The sequence below is a fragment of the Haliotis cracherodii genome, unplaced genomic scaffold (assembly GCF_022045235.1).
Source record: "Haliotis cracherodii isolate W230 unplaced genomic scaffold, xgHalCrac1.p SCAF_26, whole genome shotgun sequence".
NCBI lineage: Eukaryota > Metazoa > Mollusca > Gastropoda > Lepetellida > Haliotidae > Haliotis > Haliotis cracherodii.
This window is the reverse complement of record NW_027266282.1, coordinates 1,348,931-1,375,611: the sequence shown is the minus strand read 5'-3', so window position 1 is coordinate 1,375,611 and position 26,681 is coordinate 1,348,931. Positions and strand designations below refer to the sequence as shown.

The 26,681-nt window shown below is 40.1% G+C and overlaps 1 protein-coding gene across 1 annotated transcript; it reads right to left on the bottom strand.

Annotated features, from left to right (window-relative positions):
* Positions 1–10,616: 10,616 nt before the first annotated feature.
* LOC139473020 (V-type proton ATPase subunit G-like) lies at positions 10,617–25,551 on the bottom strand. The gene is made up of 3 exons (XM_071255525.1): positions 25,416–25,551; positions 17,237–17,337; positions 10,617–11,889 (listed from the first exon to the last, which is right to left on the bottom strand). The coding sequence occupies exons 1-3, from the start codon at positions 25,495–25,497 to the stop codon at positions 11,722–11,724; spliced, it is 351 nt and encodes a 116-aa protein (XP_071111626.1). The 5' UTR covers positions 25,498–25,551; the 3' UTR covers positions 10,617–11,721.
* Between the last annotated feature and the right edge of the window lie 1,130 nt (positions 25,552–26,681).

Below are 26,681 nucleotides of genomic sequence, written 5' to 3'. Positions count from 1 at the left end.
CCTCCGGATCTGGGACGGTCCTGTCGTCACCAGACTGAGCATGTTTCTCATATCACGACAGTGTGATGATACCCCAAATTCAGACCAATGGCATTACAAGACATTCCTGCATTATGCATGCCGATTATTTGCCATCTCATGCCGTTTGATAATCGCCTTGGTGCCATGGTCAAACAATGTCATGGAATAACTGTTTAAAACCGAGCTTAAGAAAGCAATTTGAACGTTTGGATATACTGCTTTTAGAGATACTCGAGGGTAGCATGCTGCACGGGCACGTGAGCTTTCGTCACGCATGACTGATTACATCATCTCGAGAAAATATAATTCTTCCCGCAATTATATCTTTCATGACTGTTACAAATATTGGGACCAAACAATAATGAAATATATTAGGGTGTGCTTAACTTTTTTCTTTGTCTTTTTCTTTTCAAGTGGTTGAAAACCTTCACAGCAAAATTGAAAATGTCATGAATCTCGGAGAGATCTAGAGTCCCTTAAATTGAAATTTATACGCATGCCGAAATATCATCATTCAGATGAAAAAGAACATGTTTCTTGATTATCAAAGTGTGTCAAAATGTTTCAACTTTGAGGCCATTCCATTCACTAAAGTGAAAATGATCACATTCTGTGATTACAAGCCAAGGGAGCGCTCGTACACAATCTCAGTCACAGGTCACTTCGATAAAGAAACAGATATCCAGATACGCGTTTGCCTCAAGATGATAGGCATATATGCTATATGTTTACAGGCTGTCAAGGTCAACAGACCATATCTTTGCTCCAAGTGAAGTACAATTTGTACTCAGGCTCATTGGATCGATCTCCAATTTCACGAAGGTTGATCATAGATATATTTGTGCTGAAAGCAAGATGATTTGTTCTATAATAACTGAACACATTGTTTGAGCACATGTTTTTTTTCTATACTATCATAACACATGGTTTGAGCACATGTTGTTTTTTTCTAAAACACTATCTGGACTAAATGCAAGGTTTACTCTCTGCAGAACACACTCTGGTCAGAGCCCTAAGCCTGGCAGACCTTCCTCTCCAGTGAGATACAATGATCCGTCCCACCATCGGAAGCAGGTCCTGGTGTTATACTCTACGCCAGTCAAGTTAGGGGTTTTGCCATCCCTGTGAGTCAGCGCTGGAGTTATCCATTTGCAACCTAAACCCGAGGAGGGGTGTTTTATCCGACTTAAGAACCAACCAAAAATCAATGTTAGATTCATATCTAAAGGCCAGTTAATGAAACTTAAATTGTAAAATCTAGGTCTTACAATTCAAAATGTAAAACCTCTGCGTTTTTTGAAAGTAGGACCTCTCACAACATTACTATTCATGAGATAGGAACAACAACAATACATTTCACTAAAGTGGCAGTAGTTTATTAGCTCACTAACATTAGAGATTGAGAGTTTCCCTACAGACGCACACACTTTGGTTTCTGTGTCCACGTGCACCAGGTGTTGTTCGTGCATGTGAAATTTCAACGTGATTTGATCCTGCTTTCAGATGCAACGTCAAGGTATTGTTAATATACAACTCAACAATGAATATATACTAAACCGGAAAAGACACGTCACCCTGGATAGATAAATGAGAAACCTTTTTTGCCCCAAAACTGTAAACATACTTTGAGACATATCAAAAAGATGGAACTTGGCAAAACTGATCATCAAGGTTGAAATTAAAGTGTGAAACACAACACTAGTCTCTGAGAAAATGGCATCACATGTCAGTATCTCGTGTGTCTGCCGTGAGCATTGATGACTGCCGTGCAACGTCGATATATGGAATGGATGAGGTGGTTGATTAAGGACATAGGCACTTGAGCCCACACTCTGAGGAACGCCTGACGCAGTTCAGCTGCAGTTGTCGGCCTTGGTCGGACGTCATTCAGCTGTCTTTGAATCTCGTCCCACAGGTGCTCAATGGGATTTAAATCGGGACTGAGGGCAGGCCACTGCATGGTTCTGGTGCCATTCTGCTGGAGGAAGTCTCTTGTTGCTCTCGCAGTGTGGGCACGGGCGTTATAAGGCTGAAACCCGCGGTTGCAGCGACGTGCCAAATGAGGTATGGCGTGTGGTCTCAAGACTTGATCAATGCACCCAGCTGCTGTGACACCATTGTCTCTCCCTGGACCGATGTTCTGGAAGACCACAGTGCCGACCCTCTGCGCGAGACCAATTCAACCCCCCACCATGATGCTCAGACCACCCCACGAGTCTCTCTCAACAACACAAGTATCCGAATAACGTTCCCAACGGCGTCGCCAGTCTCTCTCTCTCTCTCTCTCTCTCTCTCTCTCTCTCTCTCTCTCTCTCTCTCTCTCTCTCTCTCTCTCACTGTTGAGATACAGTAACGTCTCTCGTCTGATAAGGGGACTCTTCTCCACTGCTGGTGGTGCCAATGCTGGTGCTGTGTTGCCCACTGAAGATTGTCCCGGCGATGACGTGGTGTCAGAATGGGTCTTCGGTGTGGCCTGTGACAGTGGAGGTGTCTGTTCGTCAATCGGCGACGCTCAGTGTCCGCACTGATGTGTCGCTGGTATGTCCCCATGGTCTGTCGAGCAGTTTCCACAGCAGTAACAAATCGGTTTATTGTCATCTGCTTTGTTTTTTTATCAACAAATTTCATTTTTCTGGACAAGGTTATGTTAAACTTTGACACTTTTCATGCAATGTTACTTGGGGTGACGTTTCTTTTGCGGTTCAGTATATTATTTCTTTCAACTTGACAAGTCTTTCGGCCGCCCAGGAAAGAACAGAACGGTATTAACCAAGGCGATGAACATTACATTATGAGAATAAGAGGTGTATTGTTTTATGATATGGCGGCAAGAAATACACTAGTTCTATTTAAATGTACTCAGAAAAGCTATGTGTTTACATTGAAATAACTTGGTCATTTTTAAAACTGACAGTCGATGAATATATATAAAAAAAAATATAATACGGAGATTTGAAACGTCTTCTTGTTTCATTGAAATACACAGATATATAGATGAGAGCAGCATGTCGGTCTCGAAGGACACCCCTTCTTACTGCTGTATCAGAAGGATGCCTTTTGGTTCATCAGAAATGACAGCAATGAACCGATGTTCCTCGTACTCACTTAACCATATAATTTTAACTTCAGGTAATGTTCCGTGGTTCTCTATGTGCTTTCATTGTTTCACTTTTCTCAACAAGCTGTGTACCACAGTAGTCTTTCTCACAGTCCGCGAACCATGTGATTTTCCCTTTCTCCCAGCCCTTACTGTAATGCTAAATTAAGTCCAGATTTTCCCCTATCACCCATCACACTGGGGCTCCTTTTGAATTTGAATGGAGTTAAACTAATGTCCAAAAGAAACTATACTAAGTGTTTGAAAGGTTATGGAAGAAAAACAGAACCATATAGAAAATTCATATTAGTATATTTCATTAGATCAATCTTTAAACATCATGTGTACAAAAATGTATTGCAATCAAACTTTAACACGCAGACGGGCAGGTCCATAAAGACGCGTGGGTTCAACAATGAAAGTCACAGTCATAATACGCGACGAGGCAAGTGTGTAAATTGTCAGAATACTCCTCATAATGTCACGTTAATAACCTTGACCATTAATACTAGAAGACCAACCTGTAGGTCCCGTGACCAAATCATGGAAACAAAGGTTTGAAAGTGTTTTTGAGTTTCCTGATGTATACTGAACAATTTTTACTTGGGCTGCCCGGTTGAAAATCCCGGGCATTTTGGGGAAGGGTCAACAAAGGTCACACAGGGGTGCCCGGTTGAAAATCCCGGGCATTTTGGGGAAGGGTCAACAAAGGTCAAACAGGGGTCAAAATTCAAAATTGTGTCGATATGCATATCAAATTACTCGTCCAGTCATAAGGAACCTAGAAATTTATAGTTTGTTATACTTCTATGTTTCCATGATTTGGTCACGGGACCTACAGGTTGGTCCTTGACTATAGTGCGCGCCAGAATACGTCAACGGGTCGATGACAAACGTTGGACGACGTTGGGAGAGAATGCGTTGCCATTCGGCAAGGAGGCATTGTTCCAATTGCTGGCGGTTGACCGGAGCCACCTGGCGACCTCTGATTTGGCGATCGTGGTGGTCAGGCGAGCATGACGGCCATAGTAAAACCTGAATGTTCGCGTCGTTAAGGAAGTTCTGCATCAACCATGCCGTATGCGGCATCTCATTTTCGTTCTGGAAAATGATTAACGTTCACCAGCTCTTCTGTAAATACGTTGCCGACCATCGTTCCTGAAGACACAGAATCTGCTCTCATCGGAGAACATAACACGTGCGCAGTCACGCAGTTGCCAACGTCGAAGTCAGTCTGTCGAGGCAATGTTCAGGTGTCAACAACACTCCTCGATAGGGTCGATCTGCTCTGACACCATGGGCTCGTAATCTCCTGTACACTGTTTGTCGACTGATCCTCTGTCGCACAGCAGTCCTTGCCGTTAACGTCGCCGTAACGAAGCGGTTTCGGAGGTGATTTGTACGGATGTAGAAGTCTTGAGTCGGCGTGGTCTCCCGCTTCTCGGCCTGTCTGACGTAACCATAGCATCAACCTGGTAACGGTAGCGCGTCCAAACGTTCTGGCAATGACGGCTATTCCAATGGCTCTCTCCCCCGCTCTATGGCAGTTAAACGTGCCATTTCTTTGGTGCGCTTTTTGGTGTTGTGTTCCTAACGTGTCGGGTCAACAGTTTTATATAGTAGATCTGCACGTGCGTTTCGTGCTACAGCACCTGACATCGTTTTTGCAAAGTGCACGTTCTTTAATTGTCAAATTTCCACAGCTTGTTCCAACTGATTAAATTTGGCTTGGTACGTGGGATGTGTTTAAGTATGTTTTCATATAAAATAAATCACTTTCAACAAACATATTTTTCAAATAGTTGGGATCGTTTCTTTTGGTCAGTAGTATATTTGTTTCTATCAAAATAACATATTTTCAGAAAGCCTTAGTCTATGTAGACACGTTGACATAGAGATATGTTGTGTTAGAATATATTTTATCGGAGAAATTCATATATACTGAACAACAAAAGTTCCTGTGACATTGAATAAGATTTAATGCAAAGTTATGTTTTTTTACCAAATCTGGAACAATTTCGGTTTGCAACAGATAAATGACTCCTGTGAGTGTTCAAATGGTTTAATTTACCATGGTGACTTCAGAAAATGCGTGATTTCATTAAAAAAAAGTATGAACATGCCAAAATATCAATTTACAAATCAATAGCGTGTTTGTCCACCTCTGGTTGCAATGCAAGCAACACATCTTCGTCTCATGGAATGGACCAGGCGTCGCACAAAGTCCTGTGGGATATCTGTCCATATCTGCTGGAGCATGTTTTTAAGTTCCTGGAGTGTCTGTGGAACACGTGGTTGACGTCGAAGGCGCCGATCCATCTCATCCCACATGTGCTCGATTGGTGAGAGATCTGGGGAGCGAGCCGGCCAGGGGATGACATTCACGCTGTTTTGTTGAAGAGAGTCCTGAACAAGTCGAGCAATATGAGGCCGGGCGTTGTCATGTTGAAAGGTAATGCCTTGGCCATAACGACGCAGAAACGGCAGAACACCGGGGCGGATGATCTCGTCGCGGTAGCGCTGTGCATTGAGATTTCCCTCTACCACTATCAAACGGGTCCTCTGTCTTGCTGTAATCCCACCCCATACCATAACGCTGCCGCCCCAGAACCGATCTTCTTCCATGACACAATGATTGACGTAACGTTCACCTCGACGTCGGTACACTCGAATCCGTCCATCGCTGTGGCAGAGGTGAAAACGGTCTCGTCAGTGAATAAAACTTGTCCCCATTGATGGCCGTCCAGCGTAGACGCTGTCTGCACCACTGTAGACGTGCTTGGCGGTGGTTTCCTGTCAAAATGGGATCTCTGGCGGGTCTTCTGGCGACAATCCCTGCACATCTGAGGCGACGACGCACGGTTGGTGAAGATATTCGTCGAAGGCCAGGGATGCTTCTTGCAGTCACTGTTGCTGGCTGGAATCGATTTCGTAGGTGTGTTTCTGTGGACGTTAAATTGTCTTGCAACATCACGTTGACTCCATCCTGCGCTAAAGAATACCAGTGGCTCGCAGACGCTCATTTTCGGACAGGCGTGGCATTTCGTAATGTTGAATAATTGTGTAATTTTGTTGTTTTTCTGAGTGGTTGTCAGCACGATGCTAAACAAAGCATATGAAATCCCATTAACGCACATGTTTTTATACCCATTCTTGGGTAGTGAAATGCATGGGGCTTGCATAAGTCAACCTATGCATGGAATGCATGCTTTTCTGTAGCAGTTGGGTTTTTGTGACTTGATTCCATACATGTACTACAATATTGAAAACCAAACTTTACTTGTTTGAAAAATACACTAAAATATTGGTGTCACAGGAACATAGGACAAATATAGTCAGGTTTTATTGTCAGCCAAGAGTGTACTGAAGCATAGTCTGGGCAGATTCCTTCCTAAGTTGACATACTGGCCTCATATGTGGCATTATTTGATATGTCACTTGTACCAAGTTCTTTAATGAAACTATTAATGCAGTGATACTAACATATAATGGTTGACCCGTGAAGATCCGGGGTAGAATAGGTCTTCAGACATTATTGTTTACCGCAAAAAGCGACTGAGCTTGTCGTAAGAGGCGACTGACTGGATCGGGTGGTCAGGCTTGCTCGATGCTCATGATGTCAATCACTGGATTGTCTGGTCCAGACTCGATTATTTGCAGACCGGCGTCATATAGCTGGAATATTGCGGAGTGCGGCGTTAAACAACAAACAAGCAAGCAACATATAATGGTTACATTGAGGCCTTGTCAATTCAGTTTGCTCTCGTATGTACATCTTTTGTTATTCTTTGCGACTCTGTGTTTGTGCGTGTGGCATGGGTACTAAGGTAAATTCATACATTGATGTAGATTATCTCCGTCAATCAAGACACGGGTCGAATCTAAACTACGATAGTTTGAATGTGCATTTAAGATTAAAGAGTCTAAATGATCAGAAACTACACTTTTGTATGTATATTCGTGTTTTGGAATTCACAGAGGTTCCCCCATGAATGTGGAAGTAGTCCGTCAGTGTTTACCTCATTTCGTGATAAACGTAAGGACGTCAGATTGTGTCGTTCACACACTTAATATGATACGAAAGGCAATTTCGCGGTCATGTGACTGACCTCTCGTCCAATTGAAAAGCCGTACATCGTGTAAACTTCACATTAAGAATAATATGCAATCATTGTTTGACACTACTCACAGAAAAATACATACTCAGAAGTTCATAGTCGGTGATGTGCGTTCTGTTTTAAAGTCATCTGATGCTTGCTTTTCAGTACGTATTTATTAAAAGAACATACCATACGCTTTGCCTGGAGCAAGCACTTTAGGTTCTCTTAAAAACAGGTCCAATCCTTTTTTCCAAACAATGTATATATAACAACAGTTATATATTCAGTAATGTCATAAGGTCTTGAATTCTTCTGATCCGAGTTATCACCTGTGTTTTATAGATTGGTCTTATAATCCCTTTCAACCAATTTATCCGGGCAGTGTTATGTATCAATCATTCTGTTATACAATGTTATGTACACATGTATTATCTTGCCTATAGAGCACTTAATATATTGATTGAGATGTTATCCATTCCAATGGCCTGGTTAGTTATAGAATGCTTTTCAGCAGGACATATTTCTTCAGATGTTAAGGCCTAACAAGCCTCATTGGATTCATTTAAATCTATATGAACAGATTTATTAAAATCATCTTCACAAACGTTTTAATACAACAGCACCGGAACGGAGTCCTCTGGTGGAAATTAAGATTATAAACCTATATCAAATTATATTAATGAAACTAGGTGTGGGTTATCAGATCATTGTCCATGTACTCTACAGGTCGTGTGCCTAATGTTCTTTTTTCGCCGTTTTCAATCAATAATGGCCAAACGGCTACAGAAAAGGTAGACTTCACATACGAAAAATATATGTTTTCTATTATAATAAAAAAAAGTTGTGGCTATATTTCAATCGACAGGGTACTTTTGAAACCGAAAGGGTGGGTTTTTAAAAAATAAAAACAAATGTCGTTTTGCTTTCGAATGCCTGTCGTTTTCGACATCATAGACATACAGTTGTGTCAAGGTTTATGATTGTTGGACCGCCCCATTGTATTTTACTGCTTCTTTATTATATACAAACGAAAAACACATTAACTAAAACTAAAACTAAATAACGCATCTTTCAAATACATATTCATGAAGACGTTTCCTGGACATGAACGTGCATGTTTGTGCACGGCGCACAGTTCGGATGTTAGCGTGTTTGTTGAGAGCATGATACTCACACAATGATTGCTTAGCTATTAGGCGCTCAGTGAAACACTTTTGTTCAGCCGTAAATAACGCTGACCCAATGCCACGGCTTGCTGAGATTATCAACGTCTACGCGCCCTGGGTATTTTGCAAGCAGGAATGTCGCAAAACGAAGTTGCCAGACACATTTAAGTTTATAATAACACAATATCATATTCGGCAGGTGCATATACGGAATCGATACCAAACTGTCATATTAACAACTCGGACAATTCCTTGGTCGAGACCAATTAGTGGAAGAAGAGTACGCAACCGGTTGAGGGAGCACAACATTCAGCCCCGACGTCCAGTTATACGATTTTGCAATTGCGCAACGTCAGTTTCGGCGTGGATGTGTAATGGGGTGGTACTGGTATGGTACGGTATCACAACTCATGTGACAACAGAAATCAGCATTGCTGATGGCAATTTAAATGGCGTACGCTACCGGGACGACATTGTTGAGATCATGTTCTACCCTTTGGGCAAATGCAGGGAGGTATGCCCGCCCTTGTTACACCTTTTGCAACAGACTATTTGAGGCAGCATATTATTGCTGTTATGCCATGGTCGGCTCTTTCTCTAGGCCTCTTACCTATTGAACATGTGTAATAATATATGGGGCGACGCCTACGACAAAATCAGAACGAGCCGGTAATGCTAACTCAGTTGGTCCAATCTTTGGTTGACATGAAATTTTGGAACATGCCCCGGGCTGTTTTCAATCGACGGGTGTCTTCAATGCGCTGCCGCCGTCTCGCCTGTATCAACGCAAAAGGTCACACCCAATATTGACTACCACTCTTTCACGTGGTGTTTCTGTGTCCTGTCACAAGTGTTTGGATTTGTCAATGAATATGTTCTGACAAAAAATTATCAGACGAATGACCAAATAGTATGTTGTTATTTTCAATAGCTTAACATTTACATCACTTTATTTGAAGTTACTTATTTCCTCAAGAGTATATGTATGTGGCCAATGAATGCCAGCAGAAATGTTTTAAGTAGGCTCACCTAACTACGTAATGTTTTAGTTTGCTTGTTGTTTAAGGCTTCACTCAGCTGTACATTGGTTGTATGTTATTACTGAACCCGACAATCCAGTGACTGCCATCATGAGCATTGATCTTCGCAATTGGAATGCCATGACATGCATCAACCAAGTCGGCAAGTTAGACCACACTGATCCCACGCAAGTCACTTCTTACTACAAGCATGGGTTTTAATATTGGCATGTATGTGTGTGTATGTACATGTGTATATTACATCCTGGGACACTTGACAATACATAGTGTCCACTGCGCTCTATTTTCAGATGCTTAAATTTAGCTTTTGTTTAGTAGTTTGTTCACTAATTCGACACTTTGCAAATTGTTGTGTCTGTTGCCCTAAATACAGGTTGACTAGATTTTTAACTATAGTTTTGAAAGTATTTGATAACTAGATATTTTCAGAAGAGTTTGTTTTGTTTTTTAGGCTGAACTCAGCAATATTCCAGCTACATGACAACCGTCTGCAAATAATCAAGTTTTGACAAAAATTGACATCATGAGCAATTGATCAAGGCAATTGAGAAACTGCATCTTTCAGTTTGTTTACAATCATGTTTTGTCTGATGAAATGCTGTTTACTTTGCAAAGCTATGAGAATGTTTTGGTTCTTGATGTAAAAACACAATAAGTTCTTTTCTTTCACTTTCATCACAATGACTTGTCTTAATAAGAAGGAACATGCATGTCAAATTTCAGTTTCATAAGTCGAGCAATGTAACAGGAGAGGGTATTTAAGAGTATGGTAAACAAATGTAAAGGATTCATTTCAGAGCTGCAGGGAGTCACAGGGTGGTGAACTTTTAAAATAGTTCCTCAGAAGTTCCTTGGCCTTGCTTCTACAGCTAAAGCAAAGTGTTTATGTTTTGTCTGGCCAAGGGGTTAGCATCACATTAGGTCAATTGGCCAAATGCTGACCTGCTTGAACTTGTTTTGCTATTTTCTCCTATACCACAAGGTTTAGGATGCTGTATCTTTGCCTTGACTATCCCCCAAAAAGCTTTTCCCAATGTTGTTTTAATAGTTTCTGTTTGAAGTCAAGTTTGGATTCCATAGCCACAATATGTGAAAACCTACTCTGAGCCACTTTGCTCCCTAATGTATGCAGATCATTGGATGAAATGTGGTGGCAGGCTTGTGAAAACTGGGGTCAAAGCTACGCTTTAACAATTTTTAAACTAACTTTATTATATATTGCCCATGACAGCATTTTCACTTTGGTGAACCACCTATCCTATTACACTAGAAACATGTAAATTTCAAATGGAGGTGAAAAAATCATAACATTGTCAAATAAAACAGAACATATGTTAGGCCACACCACTAACTACTCATGTGCCATATTTAATACATTTTGAAAAAGATGGCAGTGCAATTGAAATTTATGGGATATTAGACTTACAGACATAAAGACACACTTGAGGAGCCAAACAAAACCTAAATGTTGAGTCCCAATGACCACTACCAGGGATTTATCTAGACCTACTCACAGGCCAAAGTCTGCAGCAAATGTAAATGAAAATTCGCAATTGGGAACTAAACATCTGCAAATTCATGTTACAATGTACTGATAGATATAACTTTATGGCTTCGTAGAAGGAACCAGTAATCACATATAACATGACCAATAAATTGGAACATGTTTTAATGCTTTATTTATATTATTGCAATAAATGCAATCTCCAAAAACCTCTGAATTTCAGAAAATATGAACTTTCAGAAATCCCAATTTTGAACAAAATAACAATTTTCCCCAATTTGTCTGACAAGAGCACTTAGTTAAAACTCCTATTTAAATCCCTGACACTACTCAGATCCCAGAAGACACGAAAAAGAGACATTAATGCACATTTCAATATGTCTGCAATTGATCTCATTTGGTGTGAAGATTGGTGGAAAGAGTTCCATCTTGTCCCAAGTAGTATCACAAGATAAGAGTTTTAAAACCCTGATGAACGAACCTTGGAAAGAGTCCACTTGACTTTGGGTCCAGGTTAAAAAAAAAAATGAAAAAGAAAGCAGTTTCAAGATATGTCATTGATATTCAGAACAATTGAGAATTGACCTGCACCGACTGTGATGATACCACAAACACATAATACACAGAACATTATGTTGCAACAGTATTACACTGACATTAACCAGAACAATCAAAGGAACGCCTACCATAACAAAGTGATAATATTTCAGCCTTTGGTTATCATTACTGAAACTGTCAATTTATCTACTTGAAATTCTCTATATAATAAGGACAAAGACATGTCTTGACAGGATTATAACTGTAAATTTTCATGCAATTCAGGTTTGATGTCATAGACAATTTCCAAAAGACGTCTCAAAGCAGCTTCACTGTTGCGCTTGACACTCTCATTGAGCTCAGAGATCTTCTGGCGTGTGTTTTCCTCAATCTTGGCTTCCATATCACCACGGGATCCTAGGACCTGAAACGGAAACATGATTTCTGTCACTGTACTCATTTCAGGAATCACATGGTTATTCCATCTGAATGATATATTTCCATCAATCATGCAAATACCAGTCATACATACGTCACAGAATGAACACAGCAAATCTAAAGTATTCACCGAGGCCTTGGAAGATGGTGCCAGGTAAAGAATGTTAAATATTCAAACAAAGTACATATTTACACAAAAAAGGTCATATGTCATTGTCATCTAAAATGAAACAGCTGCCATGATCACACCACCAGTGTATACGCATATCAAGAACCCAGCTACACACCAAGCTGCTGCCGTGACGTCACAGTGGGGAAGTGCATGCCACTTTTTCTTTGTGCATAGTGAATCAATCTACATGACATGATGATTTTCCATTATTCTTGGTGTACTGAAGACGCAAAATTTGGTACTGTATTGCGTGGAACTGTACCACTTCATCAAACAAAAAGTAGCAAGTCCCATTTCTTCAAATTTCGAAAAGTTAGTGTGGAGAAAAGTTTGAATACAGCTATATCTGTGTGGAGAAATGAAATGGAATCCAACTGGTCATAGCTGTTTTGTGTTCCTTGCATTTTGAGGCTTTTGCCTATGAGTGAGCGAGTGAGTGAGTTTGGTTTAACACCGCTTTGAACAGTATTCAGTTATACCACACAACGGTCATCTTGATGTGGGAGGAAAACCTAAAGTGATGCAGGTCTTTGACGTTTACCACTTTGGTGATACCCACAAGCATTGGTATGGTGCTGACAAAGCTAGAAACATAATCATGATAATCAGGGTGAACTGGGATTCGAACCCACAATCATGGGAACAATAGTCATAATTGTTAATAATTCTAAGAATACTACCTTTATTACATCATTGCTAAAATTCTGTATTTTGACTGCAATCACAACAAAACTAATTTTTAGAATTTCAACATGGGTCCTCTTTACTGTCAACTACACTCAACTAGTCACCACAACAGTACCACCAATGAGCATGATGAGCATCCAGCTCCTTAGCTTGCATTGCCAGAAGATATCAGTGGGCCAGGGGGGCTCTGCCTCTAGTTGACTCCCAGTGTAGTTAACAGTAGAATCTTTTCACAACTCTTGTTATTCCATTCCTTAAAGAGTTGTTTCCAATCCTACAGGTGTAACTATGGAATCAAGAGGACATAAAACTTCATGAAAAAACATAAATATGTGGTACCTTCATTAGAATTACCATTATATGTGTCATTATGCATATAAATGATGCCGTAGATGTTCTAAAAAACATCTCTCTGATTGTCATTTCCACTTCTGTTTTTCACATCACTTCTGGTTTTTGATTCAATATGACATCATTTAGTGACATCATTTCCGGTTTCTGATGTCACTTCCGATCAGTTCAGATGTGATGTCTTTTTCTGGTCAAGTCGTCACTTTCAGTTTACTTTGGTCTATGACATCACTTACGGTCACTTCAGACCTTGAAATTACTTCCGGCTCTGTTGACATCACGTCCGGTCATAAACTAGCATGATCCCACTTTGGTTAATATGTTTCTAATGTATCCTGTATTCTGTAACTAAAATGATCAAAAGGTGTATCCAGACAGCAGATGTTTTTGCACCTCGCTCCCATGCTCAAATAAAAGTTGGTGAAGGTGTTGTGCGAGCCCCATTGACTGCTGGATACAAGCTGTTCTGTGGATAGTGTATTCCAGGATGCAAGACTTGATGCCAAAGCTCTTATCTCGGGGGGCAGAGCAAGATGTGAGTATAGGTGATGACACTTGGGCTCGGTGATATCTTCGGGGTATTGTCGATTGGAGCAATCCTGCTACCGTGGCTTTGGTAATATCTTTGTGAGAGAAGGTCCTGCAGGAGACGAAAAGTCTCTTTCAATGTCTCCAATGTGGTTCTGAAGCTTTAAGGTGAGGACTTGAGAGCACGAATTGTACAAAATGGGAGGTCCACATGATCATCTGTTGTTGCTAATGCAGGAACCGAACGGTCTTGGCGACAAAGACCAGTAGCAATCTGACTTGTAATAGTACTCCAGTCCGCAGTATGCTAAAGAGTTTAAAAGTTTGGAGCTGCATTTCAGATACTCTGGCCGCCTTGGCCATTGCAAGTGTGAAGACTGTTTTCCTTGATATGGATTAATGTGGCTTTGGTGAGAGGTTCAACTGGTTATGTTAAGAGTGCTGATAGAACCACTGAAAGATTCCATTTCAGGAAGATCCTGGGTGCTCGGACATCTTCCATAAGAAATGATCTCATTAGTCTATTGACAGTGGGATGATAGTCTGTCAAGATGTAGTATAGAGTTAAGAGTTAATTGTACCGTGGCAGGTTTTTTTATCTTGATGTATATGAAGTAAAACATCTGCTACCATGGGAAGTTACAGTTCTATCACCCAAGCCTTGTCGTCTCCAATGTACAAACTTGTTCCATCTGTTGTCGTTAAGGAGGGATGGAGATGGCCTCAAAGATCGATCTACTCATGGCTGCAGAGATGGATCTAGAGAAACCGGCGTCCTGCGTTTTCTGAGAGATAGTAGTCAGATAAAGAATGGGTAGATTGTTGTGAAATATCCAACTTGGGTTGACGAAAGAGATCTCGTCACAGGAAGATGAATCAGCTCTCCCATGATAGTGGCAACCATGGCCATAAAGGGAATCAGGATGATGACACAGTCATCTCTTTCTTCCATATCACTTTACCACTTTGGCACGTATGGTCCGTTCAATCCATCAATAGGGCGTCTACTAGAAGTGTCATCAGATCTGTTACTGGACTGACGTAAAATGGAAGACAGCTGTTTAGGCAAGTTGTAAAGACATCGAGAAGTAGGGTGTTCCATAATGGTGTTATCCAGTTGAATACTTCTGGATGCAGTGACCACTCTGTTGTCACTATTATTTCACCCTTGGCGAGAAAGGCTGTCAGCTTGATTATTCAGTTTCCTGGGAACACATGTCTCGCTTCCATCCGGCAGTTGATGAAACAATAGCAAAGACTCTGTCATCATGGAACTTGACGTGGTTCCTCTTTGCTTCTGTATGTAAGCTACCACTGTGGTATTGTCTGTTTTTTTCCCCCGAATGCATAGCTGTGTAGAAAGGGTTGCGTCTTTTACATGACATAATGAGTTTTTGGGTTTTATCCCTGAATGCAAAGACATTAGCATGAGCATGTAACACCGGAAATACCATGTCAAAAAATCCATACTGGAGTTAATTTTGTAATTACACTGTCTGGTTATAAAAAGTGTTCATTGTATAGCTGGACTTATGTTTATAAATCTACTTTATTCAAAATTTCATTCAATACTGTTTACATTAATTTGGGCGAAATTATGTGTGAAGTGATCGGTAGATTGCACAAATAACTGTTATTAACAGCAACCAGTCAGATTACCATTATTGAAGCCTTGACACAAACTTTATTTGGCCGAGAAGGAATACATATATCATAAATGCTTTATTTTGACTCGTAAAAAGTCATATTATATGTCAACATATAGTTTCAGCGAGCATGAGCGCAAAAGCCTCAACGGTGACTGGTCAAATTGTTCCATATATAAAAATTATCTTGTACCAAAGTGCTGCGCTTATTATTATCTTAAAAACATATAGTAAAAGCTGCAACTGAAATAATGCGATATTGGAAGATACTATTCCTGACAAAATAATAGCAATTAGAAAGAGAATGGGTGTGCTGGGTGTATCATGTGATCAGGTGACACAGGATTCAGGCAGTGTTCAACCCGTTGCTTATGGGGTGACCATGGTGACGACTAGGATGTGTTGGAGTGAGATGTATTCTGAAGCTGGAAACCAGGTTTAGGGGCGTTTCCACACCAGGATTAATGAAGAAGGATGAAATACATAGTGTGAAATAGGATAAGTTTAAAAATTTATACTTTAAAACAAACATAACACAGTGAATGGTGATTTCGTAAAATGTCAAAACTTTATTTACTATGCCTAACTTTTAGAGGTTGTTTTCATCAATTATGCTTGCCAAATATCACAGCAGATAATATCACAGAACTGAAAATTTCCAAAAGAATTAATAACTGTGAAGTATATGTTTGCATGCTTTGTGCATGATGTACTATAACCTGTATTCAACTTCAAAGTTAGGGTTGAAGAGGAGGGACATAGATCTATGGCATCCAGGAAGTTAATCCATGAAGATCCGGGTTAGAATAGGTCTTCAGCAACACATGCTTGCCAGAAAAAGCGACTATGCTTGTCGTAAGAGATGACTAACTGGATCGGCTGGTCAGGTTCGCTGACTTGGTTGATGATCAATAACTGGATTGTCTGGTCCGGACTTGATTATTTACAGACCGCCGTGATATAGCTGGAATACTGCTAATTGTGGGGTTAAACAACAAACAAACAAGAGGATAACCATTCTACAAGGGTGTTATTAGGAGAAGATCACTGGGAGCAATGGTTATCATCGGATACACTCGGTACTCTTTTGATGGCAAAAATAAGCATCTTTACTGTGGTAGTCATTTTGTTTGTCCATCAGGTATGAAGTCTTGAATCCTTTTGCTATCTAATCGACACAGTCATCTTCTATGGCAGTCACCATCTCTGTGAAGACATTTAAAAAAAGGGGTTCAATCCCCGGACGCGTCATACCAAAAGACGTTAAAAGATGGTACTTGTTGTTACCCTGTCTGGCGCTCGGCATTAAGGGGCTAAAACAAGGACTGGTCGATTCGGAGTCAGTATACTGTGTCTGAGTGGGGTATTCATGTTAAACTGCGGCATGGTATCTCAGTGTGCTAGCACTATAAATCGGAATCAGTCCGGACTAGTACAAGCAGCAATAATCTTGGACACGACGTTAAACCCAATTTCACCTTACCTCACCACCATTTAAAATAAGAACCGCAATCTGACTGGATATCTCATTTTCATCACTAGGGGCAACCCATTCTCTACACAGGGCGAGTGATCAAAGTAAAGTCAGCTTGAAAGGCATTGGTAAAAACTAGACTTTAATATATATAGGCAAGTGTACATAATCTTGCCTTTCCGATGAGCAAAACGAATATCTGTGCACATTTGACCAACAAATATTCTATGTTCTTTCTGTGAAGCTCGAGAACAATACATGTCAAACGCCTAGAAAGATGAACAGACAGCATGCATTCAAATATTGCCCTCCCACTTGGTGGCGGGGAGCAATAAATGAAGCAACTTCACTTAATGACATATTGACAGAAATCATAAGCCAGGGACTTGCAGAACATGTTCTAGAAAGATGATAACCAGTGAACATGATCATCTAAAGTCTGGTGGTCACAAGAAGGTGAACAAAGGGAACAAACCTTGGCTTCATACTCTTTGTACTGTCGCTCTCTGTCTCCCTTGTATGCATTGATCTCTCCATCAGCCTCCTTCTTCGCTTGTTTCAAACGGTTGGCTTTCCCTAGAAGACAATATTATGGTTATTCTGGTTTACTTCTATTAATTGTTGCTAATTGTCTTCATTATTCTGGCTCTACACTAACTACTGTGAGAAAGTAATGTCCTTCTAACAAATACATAACAAATACACCTGAATTGATACATTATCTGTTATTGTTTGCATTTGGAACATGTGGAATCTGTTTTATATTTCCTTTAAATGTGTCCATAAAAGCATAGAGAAAATCATACAATAAGATGCATGCATTTCCAATAAGTCCTTTGTTTGTTGTTTAACCCTGAATTTCCAACAAGTAATGCATCATAAACAAAATCATATATAAAACCTGGGTTTAACCTGGGATTTGAAGTAACAAGTCCCATGTGTGATCACATATGGGACTGCATACAGCACAAGTTAGATGTCTATTAGTTCTCTTATTAATGTTAATCTATTACAACGCAATGATAGAATCCGTATGTTAAGCATGCAAATGTTAAAAAAAATATTTAGATTTTACTGAAGTTTTTACTGCATTACTCCTAAAAGCATCTGTATCATACGGTATGGCAGTGGGTATACCTTCAGATGTAATACTCAATATATATAAACCCTTCTTGCAACAAACGGGTCAAGAGAACTGCATGGCCTATCAAGCGCCGATTGGTTTTACTCGCTCAAACTTTAAGGAGCAAAGGATTAAAAAAAAGAGTATGTCCAAAACAGTGAGTGAGTCAGGTAAAGCTGGCGCCAGACAGGAGGAGTTCATTATTTGTGTGGGGTTGGTCACCTGCTGGGCCATAAACAGAGGGCCAAAGATATGAACGCCTTCGATGTCTTCAAGTGCCACATCTCTTGGATAATGGCCAGCTAAGACCACGCGTCACAAAACCCCGCGTAGTTGGATGGTGTGCCAAAGCAATGGCATTCGCTGCCCGTCCTGAATGGCCTGAATAAGACGAACCAAGCGTGCAGATGAGATCTGCCTGGCGTCAGGTGAGGAAGTTGCTGTGAGCATGGATCTGATGCGTTGCGAGGTTGATGTTGGTTTGACCGAAACGCATCTGGGTGGAGTTTCCACTCCGAGGGAGCCACCTTGTCTGGTCGGGATAGAGCGTCCGTCAGAATGTTCCGACATCCGGCGTAGTATAAGTAATGGGGATTCTGGCTCACTTCCACTGGAGACAGATTTATATACCTATACTGCTACTACAGAGGGAATTTTTTATGCAAAAAAGATGATACGATTCAACGATTGTCATGCGACTAAACTAAATTGTAATGAAAATATTCTCTATTATTTTTACTCATACACGCACCATTATTTTGAACGAAGTGATATTCAACATTTTTACTAAGTTCTTCGTTCATTTTACTAGGAGACCAGACTATTTACTCTTTTTCGAAATTGGAAAGAAACAATTGATGATCGTATTTGGTTGGTTTGACATCACTGATATAATATACACCCTGGGGTAATTCTCGCCATTTGATTGGTTTGTAATTTTCCATTATTATAGACTTATGTAAGCATTCGTTTAAATGTGATTCAACGATAGGAAACAATCTATTTTTAATCTCCAACCAGTTCTTTGGTTTTGGCACGGAATAATTGTTGTCTCCCCTGTTCTATGAACTTTTTTATCTTGTCTTCGCTAATACCACTGGTCTTACGAGAATTAGATCAAATCTCCTGCTTCATTGCATTGTATTTGGTTAGTTCTGACAACACTAAACGAAACTCATCCTCAGATATCTTACAATCAGCCAGTGCTGTTGAAATATGATCCTCAATGCTGTTCAACTTTGCTTCGGCGAGTCACCGAATATTATCATGCTTTCTTTTGCAACTGACGAGAAATATATTTTATCGCTATTCCTGCCAGTCCTGAGACTTCGGCCGCTACTGCCATACCAAATACGATTGGCATGGTGATTATAGTTGATAATAAACCAACACCGGCTGCGCAGAGTCCCATGCTAGCTGCTACAAGTGCTGCGTCAACTCCGTTGAGAGCATTCACGGCTCTGCGATACTTTTTATACAATCCAAGTCTCAACTCCCTCTCCTTCTCTATTTGATGTTTTATGTCGCTTATTTGATGTAATCGAAATCCATTAACAGTATCCATCTTTTCAGATGCTTCATCGAGCACCGGATATAAACCCATAATGTACGTTATTATAGCATATAATAGTCTTCAAATGTGATGGATAAGACAAAATATATAGTTCACTTCAGAAATCTCCAGTTATATCTATCATTAGGCATGAAACTAAAGAAAATACACAGAGTTCTAAAGTTTGATCAAAGCCCTTGGATGGAGCCCTATATAAGGCTGAACACAGATTTAAGAAAGATGGCTACCAGCGATTTCGGAAAAGAGCCTATACAAGCTCATGAATAACTCAGTATTTGGTAAAACTATGGAGAATCTAAGGAAGCGTGTTGATGTTAAATTAGTCAGGTCTAATGAAGAAGAAAGACTCAGGAAACTTATAGCCAGTCCGGCTTTTAACAGAAACAAGATATTTGATAATGACTTAGCCGCACTACATGTGCAGAAAAGTAATATACAATTCAACAGACCGGTGTACGTTGGTATGAGTATTCTTGACTTGTCAAAACACTTAATGTATGACTTTTATTACAACGAACTGAAGCAATACAGTGATAGGTGTGAGGTGTTATATACCGACAAAGATTCTTTGTTGATGGAAATACAAACCGAGGATGTATATAAAGATATGGCAGAAAAAATAGATATGTATGACACGAGCAATTAACCAAATGATAATCCACTGCACAGCGTTATAATTAAAAAGGTGTTTGGTAAGATGAAGGATGAATGTGCTTGGACCCCAATTGCTGAATATGTCAGATTAAGACCTAAGATGTATTCTATAAAGAAGTCCGATAATAGGGAGATAAGAAAATCTAAAGGTGTTAAGAAGTATGTAGTAAAAAAGCATATCAAACACGAACAGTATAAAGAAGCATTATTCAATGGTAGAACGTTCAAACACGAGATGAACACTTTAAGAAGTGGCAATCACAGGATATATGGATTAAGAACGAACAAGACATCATTATCCCCCTTAGATACAAAGAGATGGATTGATATGGATGGAGAAGCTACCTATGCTTATGGTTATGGTGGTAATACTGTATCGTTGGGAACTATGAGCAACTCTTCTTGTACAAATGCCCTGCCGGCTCCTTCTTTCGTAACCAACCGACTAATGTTATATATCTTAAGGGACCAAATCAGGTCGGTTGCGTGACGTTGGCCTCCTTCGAGTTCACCGGGCTGGTATAAATATCATACGCTTACTCTATCTGGAAGTTTTTGTTCTTTGCCTCTCCTCGAGGCTGAAGATACGGATACATGATTTCATTATAATCACATCGGATGGTTAATTAATCTCGTTACTTCATTATTTAGCGCTGATACAACAGCTGATAATCGTGTCACCCATTCGGTTGATCTTAATCGATCCGATTTCATTTCAATCCCATACTGATAGCCAAACAAACGTTCCGCTAATGTCCGGTTAAATCTTTCAACGATAGCTTAACAGTGGGCCTCTTTTTCACCACGCCTGATTGTGGTGTCATGCCTTGTTAATAGTTTAGTTACTGATCCCATAAACTCGCGACCAGGATCTACTTGAAATAACGGGTGCCATTTTAATGGTCCACGTTTATATATGCGGCTCACTGCATTGGCTACTTCTGTTGAATCGTTTGAGGTTAATGGCTCAGCCTCTTTGTACGACTAGCTACATCCACTATGGTTAAAGCGTATTTATACGTTTTGCGTCTTACCTTATCATGAGGAAGAAACAAGAGGTCAGCCTGATGAACTTCATTCATTGTAAAAATATCATACTTCTTCCTCAGGATATAACATGGTGCCGGAAAGTATATTTGCCACATCGCTTGTCTCTTTAGCCAATCCTTGGCCACCTCTTTAGATACTTTAGCCGCAGTGGCTAATTTTTGTATTCCTCCTATACCTTTCCAATATCCTCATGGGCTATAGTAAATTTTATCCATTATTAATTAATATTGATGATTCTTTTAATACGAATCCTGACGATCGTTGAATCGCATCATCATTTTTCATGAAAAGTTCCCTCTGTAGTAGCAGTATAGGTATATAAATCTGGCTCCAGTGGAAGTGGTCCAGAATCCCCATTAGCTATACTACTTCCAGGGATGTGCTGGACTAGGAATTGTAGTTATAGGCAATCCCCTAGATGAACTAACCAGAAACGTCTGTCAAAGTAAGGAGTGAAAGTGAGTAGTTCCTCGATTGCGCACCACCGTGCTGTTGTTGATGGAAATTGTGAGTTGAGTGTACTGTAGCTGCTCCTGCTCCTGAGGATCAGATTGTTGTGTACAAAGTTGTAAAGTTGGAAAATCAACAACAGGAGGGCTTCTGGTCGTGTCGTGTTTGGATGAGACGTTGAAAATAGTGTTCGTATAACCACTACCAGCTCCCATGTAGACTAAATGAATGCGCTCCTCAACCGATTGCCAAGGTGCGACGCCACACAGAAGGTCCCGTTCTAATATCAAGTTGAAGATGAAGGAGGTGCCTTGTTACTTCGTGTGTGCCTCAATACTTTGCATGTTGACATCAGCGGTTTACTGAAGTAAGTGACTCGGTCACATTGAGGTACAGTGATTCTGGTGAAGTCGCAATGTTTAATTCACCCTGCGCAGTAACCTCGAATCCCACAGTATGCCGGAGGTGAGGTCAAGCTCCACACACGGACAATCTTTTGTGAATGTTGGCTGTTCCAGAAACCGTAGATAACACCAAACCCAATGTTGATGGATGAGAGGTGATAACCGGGTAAAAGTGTCTGGAAGACTCCCGTGAATCCACCATCTTCCTCTTGTGTCAACAGGACTGCTGTAGTACACACTTATGTGTGACCTGTCTATAAGTTGAGAAACTTGAAGGGGAGAGGGGTGAACAAAAATTTCATTTTAAATTCGGAGTGTACACCGAAGTGCAATCCAAGCAACGTGGATGAGGATATCTAGACAATTTTGTTGCCACGACAATTAATGCACTGCACAAGCATAAGTTACGCAAAAGTTGTAGTGAAAGTAGACCCTTACATACAGATAATTAAACCAAAGTTTAAATCAGAAAAATTACGAGTTTATAGTCCATCAAAATACAAACGTGAAACAATTATTGCAAATTATAATGATTGCCTTTATTATAGGAGACAAACAATTGACGCCATTACAAAATGGCGGGGGGAAAACAAGCCATATGGAACAAAAGCCAAAGTCTTTTCCCATGGAAAAAATACATATCATTACACAAATGCGAGCATAATAAAAAGATAAGGTATACTTCACCCATCGCTGAAGAAATTTAACGCGGAAGCATAGCGCAAAACACTCAAATTAAAACCAAAAGTTGAGGACCAAAACAAGGTACAACATGTCTGTTTGGCGACAAGCAGGAATGGTATCAGATGTGACGTCACAACGGACAGTCACATGACAGCAGCGATAGGTCCTTGCAAAAGTGACTGTAAGTGAAAACAACCTCTTCCTGAAGGATCGTGGCTAGGTGCGGTCTTCTTTGTTGAAAGGTAAGAAGTAGATGCATTAAGGCGTAATGCAGGATAAGTAAATAAATAAAGATGACTGAAATTTAAAGATTATAGTTTTACTTTTACACAACGGACTGTCACATGACAGTAGCGATAGGTCCTTGCAAAAGTCACTGTAAGTGAAAACAACCTCTTCCTGAAGGACCGTGGCTGGGTGCTGTCTTCTTTGTTGAAAGGTAAGAAGTAGATGCATTAAGGAGTAATGCAGGATAAGTAAATAAATAAAGATGACTGAAATTTAAAGATTATAGTTTTACTTTTGTCACATTATATTATCTGCTCAGTGTGTAATTATACATAATGATATGCAGCAATGGAAGGATTTATATTTAAACTTGCCTCAGTTTTATCATGCGCTTGAAACATTCCACAAGCTCTGTTTGTTTGTTGTTTAACGCTGCACTCAGCAATATTGCAGCTATGTGACTGCGATCTGTAAATAATCGAGTCTGGACCAGACAATTCAGTGCTTGACATCATGAGCATCGATCCACATAATTGGGATATAATGGCATGCATTAACCAAGTCAGCGAACCTCACCACCGATCCTGTTAGTCGCCTCTTGCTACAAGCATAATCAGCTTTTAACGGCAAGCATGGGTTGCTGAAGGCCTATTCTACCCCGTATTTTCACGGGTAGCTGGGCAACATAGAAAAATCTGTCATAAACAGAGCATATAAGCACGAGACTTATGAAAAACATGTTCAAGTGGAATAGCAATGGGTGTGTTAGAGCTAGCAGTTCAAAGTTAATTAATTGATGGGTGTATTTGGACGAGCTGTCCCAAGACAAACCACGAACAACTGTTTCCTTCTGTTCATGCAGGGAAGACCAAATTTAACCCCACTGTTCATAAAATAGACTTGTCCAACATTGCCTAGGTCAGATTCTATTCTGGAGGTCATTACTGAAATATGTGTAAATAGTTTTAAAGCTTGTACATTTTATAAACATTCTAAATAGGCTGTACATAATATTGATATCTCATGTAAGAAATAAACGATGAGTGGGAGTTGTTTATCATACAATAAAACACTGCAGGGAAACTAAACCCTCATTGTTTATTGTCCCTGCAGTGTTTTATTGTAAGATAAACAATTCATTTATTACTCAAGTATTTCTTAAGTACACCTGTTGCTCAGCATACAGTATTTAACAATTTGCAGCAGTCAAACAAACCGAACACTGTTGCTCTTCCTCCGCCATGTTCGTCTCATGTTGACTCACGCCCAAGGCTGTCGATTCACATTGGTTACGGTATCATGTAGCGCAACCAACTTGGTAAGCACACCAATTCATGGCTTGCAGTTGCTGCAGTCTGCTGGCATTAGTGTTGGGAACAAAGTTGCAACATGCAACAGAAAAGACCTCCACTCACAAGAACCTGCGACACCAAACTTCAGCTATCTTCACATGTTTGCTCGGCCCCACAATACACTTGTGGAATGTTTCGAGTCACATGATTTAATTGAAGCAAATTAACATAAAAACTTTAATTTAAAAATACTTCTTATTGCTACATGAGTTTATGCATAACCACACACTGAACGGGAAAGGAAATATGACCTACTTAAATAATAAACTACCCAATTTAGTGGTGCATTATGTTTAAAAAGTAAAAATGTCTCTTAACGTAAGGGTAAAGGCAATCAAGTGGAACAGCCCATCAGTTAGCCATGTTAAAGGATTTCAATTTACAGCACATTAAGAACAGATTTGACTTAAACCCATCTCCAATAAAACACTTGATTAGTTTTAAATTCAGCATCTTAGAAAAGTAATAAAGCTTGCTCTACCACCATGTTGTTATCCAACCTGATACTTGCTATTTGATTCTGCTGGTGAATAATATCACAAATAACATCATCAATGTAGTGTACTGTGATGTTAAACTAGATTTGTCAAACGCAATATGTTATCACTATGTCCTTGAGCTAGACAGGATACACCTTGAGCATGTAGAGGTGAATGTGTATACTGACACTGATGACCAGTTAAACATGGACCACTGTCACATATTCTAATCGCCCAGACTCAGAAGTTTCAAACTGAAACATCGCAAATTAGCAGCTTTACACATATACACGAATGAACTATAATAATTCCGAATATTAATTCGATTGTCATATGATCTGTGGTTTGGAAATTGATTATTTCTCTGCTGGAGCCATTAGGGGGTACTAATAGGCCAAACTAAAATTTCTCAATCAATGTTGGCCCATAGTTCGTTTTGTGATTACAAAATTGGGCAGATCAAATTTCGCAAACGCAATATGTTAAACTGTGTCTTTGAACTATAGATGAGAAACCTCGATCAGTGTGTGTGCGAAGGTGAATTCGTATATATGCACTGATGACCAGTTCAACACATATCACTGCGACATATTTCAATGGTATTGGATGTATCTACATGCCCATTCAGAAAACCACAAAATAAAGATTCATTCTTACTTCGTCTAGCATCGGCAACTTTCTCAGCAGCACGTTTTTCGGCAGCAAGTAGTTGCTGAATTCCTTGAGTTTGACTCGCCATGTTGTCCTGCGTTTATCATGTGACACTACAGACAAAATTAATGTACGTCGTCATAGCCTCAATAAGCTAGCCTCTGAGATCCATTTTGCTATTTTGCCTCACACAGCTAGTGAAACTAGGGGAGGTAACCACAATATGACTGATTACTGCCATTGATGGCGTTGCTTCTGCGCTTGCGGTATGTGTAGCATTTCATTGGTACTGTGAAAAGACCGAACTCAGTACTGTACTTAGCCGCACTGGCTTCTTCTAAGCTGGTTCCCGGCTCCCTATGCGCGTCGCTTATGGCTTCTTCCTGCCTTCGTTGGTTCTCAGCTGACACCGATCGCTTTAGCTCACAAGTCGAGTAAGCTGGTTCCCGGCTCCCTATGCGCGTCGTCAACTTGCGCCAAGCTAGGAGCCGGTACAGGCCAAAATAAAAAACACTCAGCGTGTTTATTTGACGTCACATCCGGTGATTTTCAAAAATGGCTACGCTAATATACCGATACAGGGGAGGGAGGGACACACCTGTGAAAAGCGTGTCATCTTGCGTTTGCTGTGGTTAAACCAAAATCTGATGGCGGGCAATTTTATAGAGTGGAAAATAGACAAACAAAATCAACTGACAACAGTCTCGCTAATTTTTTGGAGCGCTAAGGCAGATTAAAAGTGGTTCATGGGTTGAATTCTAAGTGAAGACAGAAAATATTTGAAAAATTGTATTTCTGAAATTCGATGATTTTGTTTGCGTTTGTATATTCACATAAACCTAAAACAATTAGATCCTGCCCTCTAAATGGTTAAAAGAGCTGCATTGTTGACATATTTATTTACAAGAATTCACTTCTATATTTTGGAGCACCTTTAGAATACGGTACTGAATTCTAAAGGTTGGCCGAAGATTTTATAGATTTTCGGGCAACGAGGTCCATTTACACCTTGTCCAGAATGAAGGCTTACAAAATTCCTAAAAATGTTATGAAGTAGAGAAACTGACACAGGCTTTCCCCTTGGATGATAGAGGGATATATTTGTCCCTCCTCTTCAACCCTCACTGTGAAGTCGAATAAAATTCAAACTGCAGCAGTCACAGTCCGTCATATTGGATAGTGTTTACAAAATCACGTTTCACATATACCGGTTATGAGATGCCTGTAACATCACATTAATTTAATACTCAGCTGCGATACATACATCCTTGA